At 44.5% G+C, this 16112-nt stretch overlaps 1 protein-coding gene across 1 annotated transcript; it reads left to right on the top strand.

Annotated features, from left to right (window-relative positions):
• The first annotated feature begins 588 nt into the window (after positions 1-588).
• CYBRD1 (cytochrome b reductase 1) lies at positions 589-15859 on the top strand. Its single transcript, XM_083413504.1, has 4 exons — positions 589-1039; positions 6870-7078; positions 12397-12551; positions 12652-15859. The coding sequence occupies exons 1-4, from the start codon at positions 853-855 to the stop codon at positions 12935-12937; spliced, it is 837 nt and encodes a 278-aa protein (XP_083269630.1). The 5' UTR covers positions 589-852; the 3' UTR covers positions 12938-15859.
• The last annotated feature ends 253 nt before the right edge of the window (positions 15860-16112 follow it).

Raw genomic sequence — 16112 nt, forward strand, 5'->3', positions numbered from 1 at the left:
ATGCTTTGTATGGATGAAAGGAATTTACGAGATCTGAAAAGAAAAAAGCAAGAGTTTTCAAAACTGCAAATCTCAGATTGAGCTGTTTGGGATTGAGCTACGATCCACAAAACCAGTTTATTATGGAAGATCTATACTATGGGACTGATGAAGATTTGGAAACTGTTTTATCAACAGTGTCTTAGACGCTGTAAAGCAGTGGTTCCCAAACTTTTTTGGCCAAGTCCCACTTAAACATCTCTAAAATCCTGGTGCCCCCCCCCCGTAACATATAATTATTATTATTATTCAAAGAGTGAACTCCTATTCACGTGGAAGCCTAAAAAAAATCACTCTTAATAACTTATTCTCGAATCGCCCCCCGCCTTAAAAATCAAATTGCCTCCCCTTGTAGGGCGTGTGCGTGCCCCAGGTTGAGAACCACGGCTTTGAAGCATTTTTGGAGTGGGGGAGGGAATGGGGCAAGTGTTTCTGAGAGCAAGTAATATTGAGCTGTTCTGTAAAATTGTTCTCAATTGATATTCAATTGTAAAGATTTTTTTTAAAAAAAAGAAAATAAAAGAAACACAACTTCTCCTAAACTGTTTCCACAAGTTTGACCACTGGGGTATAGCGGATTGCCCGAGGGGGGCGGAGAAAAAGCCCCGGTGGGGGGACGGGACCGACTTCCCCCTCCGCCATCCTCCCGGGAGGAATTCCGCTTCTCTCGCTTCCCCTCCAGGGGGAGGAAATCAGGAGGTCCCGCCTGCCTGCCTGCCTGGAGCTGCCTCGGCGCAGCTCCGCCCCGTCTGTGGCGTTTGTTTGGGTCTATAAGAAGCCCGCGGTGCTGCGTAACGGCGTCGGGGGGGGAAGATGGAGGGCTACTGGTGTTTTCTGGCGCTGCTGGCGTCGGCGCTGCTGCTGGGCTTCTGCTCCGTCGTCTTCGCCCTCGTCTGGGTGCTGCACTACCGCGAGGGGCTCGCCTGGGACGGGGGGAACGCCGAGTTCAACTGGCACCCGGTGCTCCTCATCACGGGCTTCGTCTTCGTGCAAGGGATCGGTGCGTAAAAGCGCGCAAGTTGCAAGGGAGCAAGCGGCGCGGTGCCCGCAGGCAGAGCTTTGCGCGCCCCTTGGAGAGGCATCGAGGGGGTGGGAAAGCGCGGGGAATCGGCGTTGGGGGGGGGGTCGAGAAAGCGGGAGGTGGTGCTTCTCTAAACTTATTTGGAAAGTGTTTATTTGAATACGGGGGGGGGGGGGAATTGCGTAACCTTGAAAACGTTGGCAGCGTTGAGATAAATTCAACAGTGTAAAAGAAGTTTGGACGGATGTAAGAATGGAATACTGAATGGTTTAGTTTATGTATACGCAGGGATTTATGATACCCAAAAGGAACCACGGAAAGAGGAGAAGGGAGGTCACTGATATTTTAAGGAGGTCTAAATGAGCATTCTAAGCTGTAAAACAGAAAATTTAATAAAAATTATACATGGAGAGGAAGGGGGCTGCTTGCATCTCAGCAACAGGGCAGCTGCCCCAAACTTCTGCGGCTGGTTAGAAAGCATTGAAAGTTGTTTAGGTGTGTAGCGACAGCAGCTAGGGTTCTTTTTTTGGGCAAGGAAGAACTTCCCACGAAAGAAAAATGGATAAGTCAGCTGGCTATGCAGAACTGGTGAAATTAACAGCAAAATCAAGAGCGATGACAAATAGCAACAACAGCAGTAATGTTGTTTTTTGTACCCCACCCATCTTGACCGGGTTGTCCCGGCCACTCTGGGCTGCTTCCAACAGAGATCACCTCTAGCGATGAGTGTTTTATGGAAGAATGGATGCCCTTTTTTTGGACTATTAGGAGTGCGATTTGAGCTATGAACAACAGAAGGGATTCGATTATAGAGGTTATAATTTAATAAACAGAAGAAAGTAAAGTTCAGCAGAAGGGGGGAATCGAAAACTCCATGGAGGACGGGGCGGGAAATTGACAAAAATAAGAGAAAAGACGAACTTGCATTTTCAGTGAATGTGTTAAAAATGGGGGGGGGGGAGAGAGGAGAAAAAGAAAGTGAGTGTTCACTTGCTAAGACTGCGTGGCGACTTGGGAGTAAACCAAAGAAGAAGAAGTTCCATTGAACTGAATGGCGATTGCTGAGTTTTCTTGGACCTACAGAAGGCTATGTTTTATAACTCTTCAGTTTTGCTGCGTTCAGTTGGCCAGGATTGCAGCCTCAATTTCTTCAGCAAAATTAAGATCGTAGCTGCCACTACTTCTGCTTTTTCATGCCACAAGTTGAAGCTTTTGAAAGCCGGCTCTGTTTGAGGCAGCCAGAATTGTTAACACACAGATCAGTCCCAGAGCGCAGGGCTCTTTAAGTATTCCATGTTGCTGAATTCTTGGGGGGGGGGGGGGGGCTTAGGGAGAATGCAGAAGGCATTCATTGTCCAGAGAACTGTGCAGTGCAAAACATACTTGACTTATTTCTGAGTAAATGTGATCCAGCAGTGTGCTCCAAAAATGCATTCTTCTGAGGCGTAGTCCACTTATTTAATTACACAATCAGTTTCTTATACAACCAGCAAAGAAGAAGAAGAAGAAGAAGCCTTCTATCCCCCACTCCCTCCCATGACTGCATTTTTTGTGGCAGGGTCACAACCACATCTGGATTCCGTCAAGCGTATTCCATTGAGCCAGGAAGGCTTAGCATTATCTGCGCTTCCTGTTTACCGATGTTTGACTCATTTGATGTGAACTGAAAAGCGGAATGTTTGAGCCTCCTTTTCATTTGGGGACTGATTTGATTTTGCTTAAGTTGTTTCATCATGTTGTAAATTGGGGGGGGGGGGATTTTTATCTACCATGACTGAGCCGGATAGTGCATGAGCAAGAAAAATAATGTCATGAACCTTTAAGGTGGGAAACTGGTACATGTATACCCAGAGACTTAATCTGAGTAGATTTGTCTTAAGATTTTAGCCCAAGGCTGTAGATGATAATAGCTGCCTTAAGGAGCATTGTCCAGTTGGTAGAAAATTAACACACTCGAGCCTTGACCAACGCATTCCGCAATCCAGCACGCTTGCAAGGATTGCAGTGGAAGGCCATCTGTAGCTACTAGCCATGATTACAGTGGTACCTCGAGTTACGTACTTAATTCGTTCCAGAGGTCCGTTCTTAACCTGAAACTGTTCTTAACCTGAAGCACCACTTTAGCTAATGGGACTTCCTGCTGCCGCCACGCCGCCGGAGCATGATTTCTGTTCTCATCCTGAAGCAAAGTGCTTAACCTGAAGCACTATTTCTGGGTTAGCGGAGTCTGTAACCTGAAGCGTATGTAACCTGAGGCGTATGTAACCCAAGGTACCACTGTATTATGCTCTCAATAACAGTTGGAGGCAGTAATACTTCACAATGGCCGTTGCTGAAGACCACAGGAGGGGAGATTACTCTTGGGGTTGTATCCTGCTTGCAGTTGTATCCTGGTTGGCCACTGTGAGAGCAGGATACTGGTCTAGATGGGCAGCCATTGGCCTGATCCAGAAGGCTCTTCTTAAGTATTTAAGTTTTTTTTATCTCCCCTGCCCCTGCCCAGCCAAAATTTGTGGCCAAAAACAGGCTGTCCTCATGCAGCACGCTATCAATAACACTGCATGTCTACTCGAGAAGATGTATCGGGCTCAACAGGGCTTACTCCCAAATAACTGGATAAGATTACAACCTTGAACGTATGTTTTGCATCCATATTGTCTTATTTCTTCGTGCTTCTGTTTTGACTAAGGCTGCAGTCCTACAAAGTTTTATACAGTTACCTTGGAATATGCTCCATTGAAAACACAGAGACTTTTGAATAGACGTGTACAGTGGTACCTCGGTTTTCGAGCGTCTCGGAAGTTAAACGCAGAGCCGTCTTTCCCATGGGGATTAGTGGTGCGTTGCGCCAGGGCGCCGGCCTCTCAGGGGCGTCCCAGCAAGTGGGGGAGCTGCACGGCTTTGCCGGTGGCCTCCCCTTTCCCTGCATAGTGATGGCGGGCGCGGAACTTCACTCCCAAGCCTCTGCGGGGATTGCTCTCCCGCAGCGGCATGGGGGAGAGTTGTGGGGGCCCCCGGATGGTTGGCAGTGTGCAGCTACGGCCACCCCAACACTATCCTTGGTAATTTGGCGCTGGGCGGATATTTGCACCCCAGCGTCGCATCTGCTAAAGACGGCCCTAGCCAAACGTTTTGGTTTTCGAATGCCGAAAACCAGGAAGTAAATGCTTCCGTTTTCAAACACACCTTGGAAGTTGAACGGCTTCAGCTGCGTTTTTTCAATTTTCTCCATTTACTTTGCAGACCGCCCTTTGCGCCTGGGTTGTCGAACGTTTCGGAAGTCGAACGGTCTTCCGGAATGAATTACGTTCGACAACCGAGGTACCACTGTATATGGCATTGCACTGTAAGTGCAGCTAAAGTGCTGGGTTGGTTTCACGTAATTCTCAAAGCAATTAGTTTTAATAGCATCTGGTAATAAGAGGCACTAAAGCTGGAGAATAAAGACAATATTACAATTCGGCTTTAAAAACAATGGTATTTGTTATGATAGAAAATTGGAAAAGGAAGACATCTACAGTTCAGTCCTATAGAGAAGTCCACCGTTTTAACCACTTCTTATGCATTTCTTAACTTTATATTGCCTTTACATCTCTTAACAAATCATCCTCCCCCTTGTCCATTTTTACAATACTTCTAATAATACTCCTCACAAAACTTCTTGCAACCCAACAAACGTCATCTGTTCTTCACAATTACTTTTCAAATAGTCCATAAATTTACTCCAGTCTTCTGTGAATTTCTGGTCCCGCCGGTTTCGAATCCTTCCTGTTAGTTTATCTACTTTTGCATAGTCCATTAACTTCATCCTCCATTCTTCAATTGTCGGTAACTCTTCTTGCTTCCATTTTTGGGCCAATAATATTCTTGCTGCTGTTACTGCATATAAAAAGAGCTTACATTCCTTTCTGTTTATGTCCCTCCCCACAATGCCCAATAGAAATGCTTCTGGTTTCTTTATAAATGTATATTTCAACATTTTTTTCAACTCATTATATATCATCTCCCAGAAGCATTTCACCTTTTTACATTCCCACCTTTTTACATGGTCCCCCACTTTTTGAGGGAGCAACACTTGGCTTCCTAATGTTGATTTCAAATTTCTTATTTGGGTACCCATTGCTGCATTGTATGTGTCAATAAAACGGAGTTGAGGTACAGAGGGGAGTTTGGTAAGCAAACTGACAAGATGCGAAATAAAGAAGGTATAACTTGGGTACGAGAGGACAGGGTGACGGAAGCGGAGTAAATACTTAACGTAAAGGGAGAGAAGTCTTTGCACAGCCTGACAAGACTAAGAATGCCTATCAAGAATGCGGGAAGACAAAAGGAGTATTGAGTTGTAGAAAAGCAGAAGGGTATGTGGAAAATGAAAGAACTTAACTATGTGCATTCTTTGGCAACAGTCGGTTTTCAGTTCAGCCAGCTTGCTGCAGTTAGGTCACATTATTCTTCAGCTATAGCAATTGCATTCACCTGAATTACCTGTCGCGTTAGACGCACAGTAATGCGGAACAGCTCACACAACGTAGCTTTTTACGAACGCATATAAAATATTATGTGTGCGCTCGTAAAATTGCAACGTGCAAATCCATTTGTGTGGTTTGTAAGGGGATGTGCCAGGAACAAAAGAATGTGATCTGTCACAGGACTAGGTTTTTATTAGCATTTGACGCTCTTATTAGAGGAAGCCAAAACGCTTCTAAGAAGGGGGGGGGGGAGCTCCGTGGACAGAATTGTGTGCACCCTTTTTCCTGCCCCAAAATAAAATTATGATACACTTTTTAAGCATCTCTGTGCCTGCTTGCCATAGGCTTATTAAGCCCCGTTGGACTCAACAGGACTTGTTGGCATACAAACATTCCTGCGTGTAAGCACTTAATAGCTGAATTTTCTTTGTTCTTCTGTGTTTAAACTGGTGCTCTTTCCCTCAACCTGTTGAAAACAAGGCTACCATATTTCCAGTCTGAATGTGCTTTTCTTCAACTCCTTGGAAGGGTGGAAGAAAAAGCTGTGAAATTGCAGAAAGGTTGTGTACAGTTAACTTGAAAAGACGACGTCTTCAAATGTCAATATTGTGCTTCCTATAGCATAGGGAAATATACATTGGTTCCAGTTCCAGGACATTCCATTTAGAAACAGAGTTTTCTTTATGACTTATATAGTGGATGTGTAGACCTTGGCATGCGCTGTACATAAATTAGAATGTTTTATAAGGCTATAGAGCCTTCATAGCAAGCAACTGCTGTGTTCACCCCTTCTTCCTGAACTGGCTTTTTCCTGGCCAGGTGACTGGAGAAGGGGGGGGGGGAATGGATTGGGTTTGGTCTTTCTACACTTGACATGCCACTTCAGGAAATCTCAGTTGCCTATGCCTCCAAGGAACGGCTCACAATAATTACTTTTTAGGAGGGAAAAAGTGAGTCTTACAGAGCAAAAAATACGGTAATCTGCTTCACGCTTATAGCACGTCCGTGGGGAGGAGGGTGGAAATCATGTGGCAGGGCAAAGGCGTATTTGCAGACAAATTGTGCAAACGTGAAATTTAAGAATAGAGGAAGGGAAGCTAGCCTAGAACCCTGGAAAAAGGAGGGACAAGCAAAGGGAACAAGTTCTTTCTGGTACTCCTCTTGAGCAAGTTTTTGGCTTTCGAAGAGGGAGCGACTTCTTGAGCCAGGCTTCCCTAGCTACATCCTCAAAAGCTGATAGGTATAATTTGAATAACACGTGAACGGCCTTTAACATTCTGGGGAGAGAAAATAGTTTTCTAAAAAATTCTGAACTCTTCCTTTTCTTTCTCCACCTCTAGCAATCATTGTGTACCGGTTACCGTGGACCTGGAAATGCAGTAAATTCCTGATGAAATTAATCCATGCTGGCTTAAATACCATCGCTCTGGTGCTTGCAGTTATTGCTCTGGTGGCTGTTTGGGATTTCCACAATGCCAAGAGTATTCCCAACATGTACAGTCTGCACAGTTGGATCGGACTGACTGCTGTCATTTGTTACGCTCTACAGGTTAGACACCGTTTATAAACGGCACTTAAAGAGGTGGAATAAGTTGTTCTGTCTTATCTTTATTAACGGTATGTTTGCACAGCTGAACGGCCTCTGTTTGAATCGCTTTAATTGGGCACTTTGTATTTACCACAGAAATGCAACAGTTTGTAGGCTGGTAAGCGCAACTCCGTGTGTTCATTGTAAGCAGAATAGATTATGTAAAAATGTGCAAGTTTTCTTTAGGCAGGCTAGATTCTCAGTATACAAATTCGTTCTTTTCAGGCACTTTTTTAAAAGATGCTTTCCCCCTGGTAATCAGGCAACACCTGGGCTGGGGGGGGGGGGAGAAAGAAAGAGTTTGCCAGCATCTTGGAATTGACACCGCAGGATGCCATTGAATTGGAAAAACAAGATTAAAAAATCTATCCATTTCAGTCTTTTCAGGGGAGGGGGGCATTGAAATGATTTCCAAGTAGTAAGCCACCATGCTAAAGAGGAAACAGCATTCTGTATGCAGGGTAAAAATAGATTTTATGCAAAGTCATTGTGTGGGTTCCTGTTCAAAGGTTCACGATTCCTTTGCCTTTCAAAAGTAAAAATCTGCCCTGGGTTCAAAAAGTTTCCCCTTCCTCCACCTCATAATGGATGGCACAAGGTGTGCTTCATATAAGACCGTACCTGAGGTGGTTTAGAATGTGAAATGTACTCGGAGCTGAGAGTGGATTTCATGCTCATAGTGGTGAGGAGGAATGGAAGTTCCCCCAGAATGTCTGCTTTATATACACTATTTACACAATCGGCCCCACGTGATTGGCTAATTCTGGGATTCTCCTGTAGGCCAATCAGGTCGCGGATTCACTTCCACCTGGAGCTGGATTGGGTGGCTCCTGTGGACCAATCAGACTGCTGCATTCTGGATCCTATTGTTCTAGGACCAATCAGACTGCTGCATTCTGGATCCTATTCAACTCAGTACATAGCAGAATTGTTCTTTAAAATGGTAGACGAAGGAAGAGAAATGTTTGATTCAGTGTGAAGCTCTGCAGCAGGAACAGGGAGCCTGTGGCCCTCTAGTCGGTGTTTGGCTACAGATTCCTTCAGCCTTGGCCAGCATTTTCAGGGATAATAGGAGATGCCCTGCCGATCTACCAGAGGACCCCCCCCCCCCCTAATTCTAAAGCTCCCATATAATAGAAATTCTTCAGGAACACTTGAAAGGTGAGAAGGGAAACCCAACGGTAGGAGCTTAAAAAGCCGTGGGGGCCTGGACACAACATAGCCACTGAGATTCAGAAGTAAGCCTCAAATATTGATGGGTCCTGAATCAATTCCGGCTATTGGGATTTCTGGTAAAGTTGCCTGACGCCGCTGTTCACAAAAGATAAGAGCTCAGCAGCGCTGCGTTTCCTCATCCGACTGGCTCCTTTTCCTTCCACCTGCAGGTGAAGACTGTTTTATTCCTGCAGGGTATTGGGAACTGGCTGCTTTTAAGGAAAGGGCTTTTTATAGCGCTGTGCTGTTTTTAACCGTATTTTAATGGGTTTGTTTTTATATCCGTTTAACTTCACTGTATTTTAAATCCTTTTTAAGCATCAGCTTTTCTGCGTTTTATTCATGTTTGCTTTATTTTTTGTGAGCCGCCTTGAGTCCTGGTTCTGGGAGAAAGGCGGGATATTAATATTAATATTAATATTAATAATTAATAATAACAAGTTTCCCCAGCCACTCTGGGTGGCTTCCAACAAAACACTAAAATACAATAACCTATTAAACATTAAAAGCTTCCCTAAACAGGGCTGACTTCAGATGTCTTCTAAAAGTTTGGTGGTTATTTTTCTCTTTGACATCTGGTGGGAGGGCGTTCCACAGGGCAGGTGCCACTACCGAGAAGGCCCCCTGCCTGGTTCCCTGTAACTTGGCTTCTCGCCTCGAGGGAACCGCCAGAAGGCCCTCGGCGCTGGACCTCAGTGTCTGGGCAGAACAATGGAGGTGGAGATGCCCCTTCAGGTATACTGGACCAAGGCCGTTTAGGACTTTAAAGGTCAGCACCAACACTTTGAATCGTGCTTGGAAATGTACTGGGAGCCAGTGTAGGTCTTTCAAGACCGGTGTTATGTGGTCTTGGTGGCCGCTCCCAGTCCCCAGTCTAGCTGCCGCATTCTGGATTAGTTGTAGTTTCCGGGTCACCTTCAAAGGTAGCCCCACGTAGAGCGCACTGCAGTAGTCCAAGCGAGAGATAACTAGAGCATGCACCACTTTGGCGAGACAGTCCGCAGGCAGGTAGGATCTCAGCCTAATCCACAGAGTGAATGCAACACAGCGAGTAGCACCGTTTTGTGTCCGTCCATCCCCCCCCCACGTTGTTCGGCAGAGCACCTGTGTGGTGGGACCTACTTTGAGGATGAAAGCGCTCGCTCTGTGCCCACTCAAAACTGGTCTGTCAGCTCCATGGATGAGTGCCCAGCTTGCTTGTGTTGTGGCCGGTTTGGAGGTGCACACAAGGAATGCGCCGGCTTGGATTTTAGCTGACGAGGGCTTCGTTTATTTGCTTAGGGAGATGTTTCAAGACAGTTGGGACCCATCAACAAATAACATATTCAACCGCCCTCATTTCATGTTTGCTAAACAATGTATCAGAATAATAAGCAACAGAGCAGTTGGTTCTTAGGCAGACAGTCCTTATTTTAAACCATTTTTAAGAATAAATAAATATGTTCTTGTTTTCTTTAATATCTTGAAATGACCTCATCTTCTCTGTTGTGTAAGATGATGAGCATTTAAAGTGAACATGTGGCATTTTCAGAAATATGCAACCTTAGCTCCCTACATTTTGCCAACAAGTTAAGAGCTCTGGTTTTAAACGATATAGTTTTAATGAGCTTAAACATTACTGTCACCTTTCTTTAATCACTATTTAGTTGAATCTGTTTCTGTATATAGTCACTGTTTGGTCTAGAGGTTTTCAGTGCCTTCCACATAAAAGTACAGCTAAGAAAACTACATTAAATATTTCTTCCCTATCGTCCTTTACATCTGATGTCAAGGAAATAAAAAACTACCTGACTTTTAGAAGACATCTGAAGGCAGCCCTGTTTAGGGAAGCTTTTAATGTTTGATATTTTAGCGTGTTTTTAATATTCTGCTGGGAGACGCTCAGAGTGGCTGGGGAAACCCAGCCAGGTGGGTGGAGTATAAATAATAAATATAATTAATACCCCTATTTTTGCCTGCCCATTTGTGGAGCAGCATCCTTGTTGAGATACAGCAGGTCTCCGCTATTAGCAATTTCCAGAAACAACTTAAATGTTTGGGGGTTTTTAAAAAAAAAAATGCTTTTTTGGCCGGGTTGGGAATTGGGTCTCTTTCTTGCTTGGATGATGGTTTGTATTGTGTTTAAATCTACTTTTAGGTGTGTGTGTTTCTATTGCATGATTGTAAATATTGTCAAAATATATATGAAAGGCGATTCATAAACCATAATAGTAATAATAAATCCCTTTAATATACCATTTTTTTTGCCCCATAGGGTGCACCGGCCCATAGGGTGCAGCTAGTTTTTTTTGGGGGGGGGAATAAAGAAAAAAAATTATTTCCCCCCCAGGCACGGGGCTCGGGCGGGGGAAGCCCAAGCTTCCCCTGACCCCAGCCCCCAGAACAGGCTGCTCTCCGCAAGCCGTGGGAGCCCGGCGCGACTTCCAGACTTCCTAGGGAGCCCGCTGCGCGCCCCAGGCTTCGGGATGCAGGCAGCTCTCTGCAAGCTGTGGGAGCCCAGCGGGAACTCCCACGGGCTCCCAAGGCTTGCGGAGAGCTTCCTGAAGCCTGGAGAGTGAGAGGGGTCGGTGCGCACCAACCCCTCTCGCTCTCCAGGCTTCAGCGAAAGCCTGCATTCGCCCCATAGGATACACACACATTTCCCCTTCATTTTTGGAGAGGAAAAAGTGCGTCCTATAGGGCGAAAAATACGGTAATTATGGGGAACATTATATTTCCATTACAGCTTCCAAAACATATTCCAGTAGTTGTTGGGCTTAGAACATTTTTATCACATGTGATGAAACAGCCTGGAGGAGAGGTTTTAAAAAATCAAGTTATAGGAAACATAGACCTTAGCTTGCTGCTCTGCTTCTGTCCTTCTTCCTTGTAGTGTTTATAGGCAGGCTAGGGAGCAGGTGAATTTCATCACACGTAGGACCAGGAGCGGCCAGCTCACTACCGAAAATTATTGTCCCTCTTTTGCGCTGTTCATCTTGCTTTGCCTGTTCATTCAAAAGAAAGACTTGGAAATGAGTCACAGTCACACCCACTCCTAATTTGATACTTTACCCTTCTGTTTGGTTCTCGTTTGCTTTTATGCTCTACAAGGGAAGAGGGCATAATTCTGCCTTGCGTCGCTTGGACTTCTGGCTCCACGTTTTAACAGCATCCTCCTCTTGGCTTCTGTCTGTATTGCATGTGTGTTTGACAGCTTATGCATCTCAGTAGGCTCTGGCCCACGGAAATTTATGCCGCAATTAATTGGATATTCTTTAAAGCGCCGCAGGACTCCTTGGCTGAGTTAGCATGGAAGGCTAAGCCAAACCGGGACTTATCTTGAACATGTGAGTGGGTGCGCTCCCACCCAGAGAATAATATATCATGGCTGCTTCAATCCTTTTCCTTAATTTTTTTTTTTTTTTTCAGTTTTACAATTACTGTATTGATCCAGATATAAGCTGCACCCAAATATAAGCCGCACCTTTAAAATTAAAGGGGGGGGGAGAGAAAGACAATCCCCTAATACAGGAGTCAGCAAACTTTTTCAGCAGGGGGCCGGTCCACTGTCCCTCAGACCTTGGGGAGTGGACTTTTTTTTTGGGGGGGGGGGAATGAACGAATTCCTATGCCCCACAAATAACCCAGAGATGCATTTTAAATAAAAGCACACGTTCTATTCATGTAAAAACACTAGGCAGGCCCCACAAATAACCCAGAGATGCATTTTAAATAAAAGGACACGTTCTACTCACGGAAAAACATGCTGATTCCTGGACCGTCCACGGGCCAGATTGAGAAGGCGATTGGGCCGGATCTGGCCCCCGGGCCTTAGTTTGCCTCCCCATGCCCTAATATAAGCCAATTCTGCAGGCACTCACACCCGTTCCGTATGTCTGTTTCAGCAGCGATATCGTAAAAGCCCATTTTTGTAAGGTCAACTTTCAACTTTTCATAGTCAGAATTTGGAAAGTGAGGCATAAGTGAGGTACATTGTTTCCCATTCTTGTACAGTAGTTATTTTAGTCCTTGCGTTTGTGTTTAAACAACATATACCAGTAAAATAACTTGCTCTTTCTGTGTAGCTTGTTCTAGGTGTTGCTGTTTTCCTGCTTCCCTTTGCTCCTGGTTCTCTTCGGGCAACCCTGATGCCAATTCATGCTTATTTTGGCCTTCTAATCTTTGGAACGGTGATTGCGACAGCCCTCATGGGATTCACAGAAAAACTTATTTTTGCTTTGTAAGTATTTTTTATTTACGTCGCCGTAAATAAAAAAAGTTATTGGTGTTTTTCTTGTTTGGTCTCAAGCGCTGCTCTTATAACAGCTTTCCTTTTCCAGATCGAGCCCTGGAAATCAATATAAAGATTCTCCCCCAGAGGCCATCTTTGTCAACGTTCTTGGTGTTCTGATCTTGGTCTTTGGTGCTGTTGTTTTGTGGATGGCAACAAGGCCCCACTGGAAGCGCCCGCAGGAGCCAGATTTGAAAATCTCTCACCGAAACGGAGGAGCGCTTGACAAAGAGGGATCGACTATGACGGACAAGTCTGACGTGGAGTTCAACAGCGAGGCAGCCAGGAAACGCAACCTGAAACTGGACGAAGCTGGTCAGAGGTCAACTATGTGAAGGTTTTGGATGCTACAGCCGTACATCTCTCAATACCAAAAGGGCTATTTTTCTCCCTCGCCTCTTTAGCTGTGCAACAACACAATATATATTGCTTGCTTAGTGCTACTGGGAAATACATTGATGACGAGGCGGCAAGGACTTTGATTCTAGAAGAGCTCGTGTTTATCGGTCAGTTGTTCTGAATGTAACTTTTCATCGACATGGGGCTGGAATGAAGCGTGTCAGTTTTCCGCTGGTACAAGGCCTGTTGTCTTGAGCTGCTGGCAAATCTCTTTGAGGAGCAGCTTGCCAGTGTGGTGCTCCATTCCTTCCCATATTTTGGGGGTGAGCAGATCCTAAAACCATCGCCACGACAATGTTATCACTAAAACAAATAAAACGTTAGGGTGTTTGTAACGGAAGGGTCTCCAGAAAAATGGCATATAAACCAATTAGGAGAAGGATAGCACAGGTATTGAAAAAGAGGAAAGGTTGGGGGGGGGGCAGACATTGCATAAAGATTTGCCGAAATGATTACAATCTTCCTATGAGTGTTGCTCATATCAGCCCTCATAGTCTCAGAAGTGCAATCAGAGTTCTGTTTGTGCCATCCTAGGTTATCTTACACAAATGGCATGGCAACATCTAACTCCTCCATCCCTTGATTTCACACAAGCTTTGGGTGTTTGGGTTTTGTTTTTTTACATTGCACACTTCATCTCACGTGAAACCACATAATTGGCACCCTAACAGTACTGGAGGGCATAGTCCATCAAGCACGGCTACCAAGAGTGTTTCTGCACAACAGTGTGAAATTGATATAGGATACTCAGCCACCGTGTTTGGATTAAAATGGTCCCCTTGTTTCTGTGACTCCAGAGGGACAAAAATCCAATATAAGTGGAAGGATGTTTCCTTAAGAGGTTGGTGGATTGCATCCTAAAGCAGTCCTCTTCAAAACACTTTGGAATATTGACCTCTTAAAGGCACTGGTAGAAATGTTCAGTAAGAAGAATGATGGCATGCTTTGCACACTTTTCGCTATAGGAAAACTTTATGCAAAAGCATTTTACCTTTAGTTTACAGCCTGCACTTTGTAACTTTACAAAAAAACAAAGCCCTCGCCACGGTCACATTATTGCAGTCGATATTCTAATTCTCCAGAATAAATTCATTTGGCACAGTGCACAGACGAGGAACTACTTCCCGTTTATACGCCAAATAGCAATCTGATGATACGGTACCCTCATTCAGCTAAACAAACCATAATGCTATTTATTTAAAGAGCTGGCTGCTATTTATAGTTGCATCATTTGTTAAAGGATCTCCTTTATAAGAGCTGCAGTTTCAAAGAGATCCGGGGATTGAAGGAGGTTACAAAGAAAAAGCCTTGGAATTGAAATCGGAACCTTTATCGTGGGCACATTAGGGAATATTACTTAATTTTGTAAAATGTAAGGAAGCCAGCTTGACTCTAGGTAATGCTAAGCAATATATTCAGCAGTTATTTTTAAGATCTTGGGCTAGCTTCAATTCTGAAAGCACTATGCTGAGATTTTCCCAAAAGGAGTAGTGATTCTGGAATGATTTCTTAGGGCATTGGGATATAACCGGAAATCTATGGAAACTTGCTGACTGTTGTACATATATGTTGTAAATTGTCAGTACAGTCATACCTCGGGTTAAAGACGCTTCGGGTTAAATCTTTTCAGGTTGCGTCCCGCGGCGACCCGGAAGTAACGGAATGGGTTACTTCCGGGTTTCGCCGCTCCTGCATGCGCAGACGCTCAAAATGACGTCACGTGCATGCACAGAAGTGGCGAATCGCGACTCGCAGACGTGGGTTGCCTTCTGCTCAGGTTACGAACGGGGCTCCGGAACGGATCCCGTTCGCAACCAGAGGTACCACTGTATCTGCCGATGTGATTTTACAGAAAACTGCATCCGGACCTTCAGGGCCAAATCTGCTGTTTGTGTCTCTTCGTTATAAAAATTCTCTGGCTCAAAACTGAAACATGCTGGTTTTCATTGTGTAAAGAAAAGGCTTTTATGTTTTGTACTACCCTGTTCTACTGAATTCTAATGAAAATCAGCACTTGTCTGTGAATGAACAGAGCTGATCGGAAGCTAAGCTGGATACGGGCATGCCAATCTTCTGACCAGGCCTACTGGGGGAAAGAGTGGACAACCTCTGTGAATGGCCTGTTCTAGAAGCCCTTCTGCAGCCCTTGGCAGCAATGCCATGGGAAGCGAGCCTGAGAGAGCATACATAAACAATCCCTTTGCCCCCATGGCATGTGACAGTGGTTGGGTGTCATGTGACAGAGGGTGTGGCCATATTCTTTCTCACACTCTCATTTCCTTTGGTTCTCCTGCCCTATATGTAAGCCCAGGACATCCATCATAACGAGCTTCCGTATCATCAACTTTTGAAAAGTGAGCTTCCTGAACAGATCAGTCTGTTAATTTTCGGTGTGGTGTTCATGGTCAACCTAATACCATCTCATGCCTGTTCAGCGAGCTGGGCAATAGTTTGGTAAGCTCTGGCCCTGGCAGTGTCAAAAAATGTTGAAAGTTGTATTATGCTAGCCTTCTTTATTTTGAAAAACGTATATGGCTGCAATATTGTTTTTTATCAATGGCTGCCTTATTTCATAAAATCAGTAGCTGAAGGTATGCTTCTCATTAAGTATATTTAAGAAGATACATAGGGTATTGTAAATAAGAATAAGCAGTGTATATTGGTAATGATAACCCGGCTCTTTATAGAAGGAAATGGAAATATTTTGTAATTTCCTAATTACCAAAGATGTTGCGTTTTTTTAAAAAAATCCATTTGAATATATTCCATTTGCAGAGCTTATTTTGCAGAGCAAAAGGGGGGCAAATGTTTGGTTACGTTCCTTTTTTTATATTGCAATAAAAGTTATGAAGTCTTAAGTTCGGTGTATTATGTAGTCCCATTATGTCGGGGGTAGGGATCGCCAAGCTTTTAAATATAGCATGCAAGTAACATGGCTTGGTGTGATGTCTATGAACTGCAGCAGGTCTCCGGCATGCACACTGCTCCTTCCACACAAAGGGAAAAGTAACTGCGGCTTTTACTTTTATTTTTTATTAGCTACAGTTGGTCCTGGCACCTACTGTGACCAGTTGCTGTTAACACTATGGTCAGTTAACAGCAGTTCAAACA

The sequence above is a fragment of the Podarcis tiliguerta genome (genome assembly GCF_965153285.1).
Source record: "Podarcis tiliguerta genome assembly, chromosome: 1".
Classification (NCBI taxonomy): Eukaryota; Metazoa; Chordata; class Lepidosauria; order Squamata; family Lacertidae; genus Podarcis; species Podarcis tiliguerta.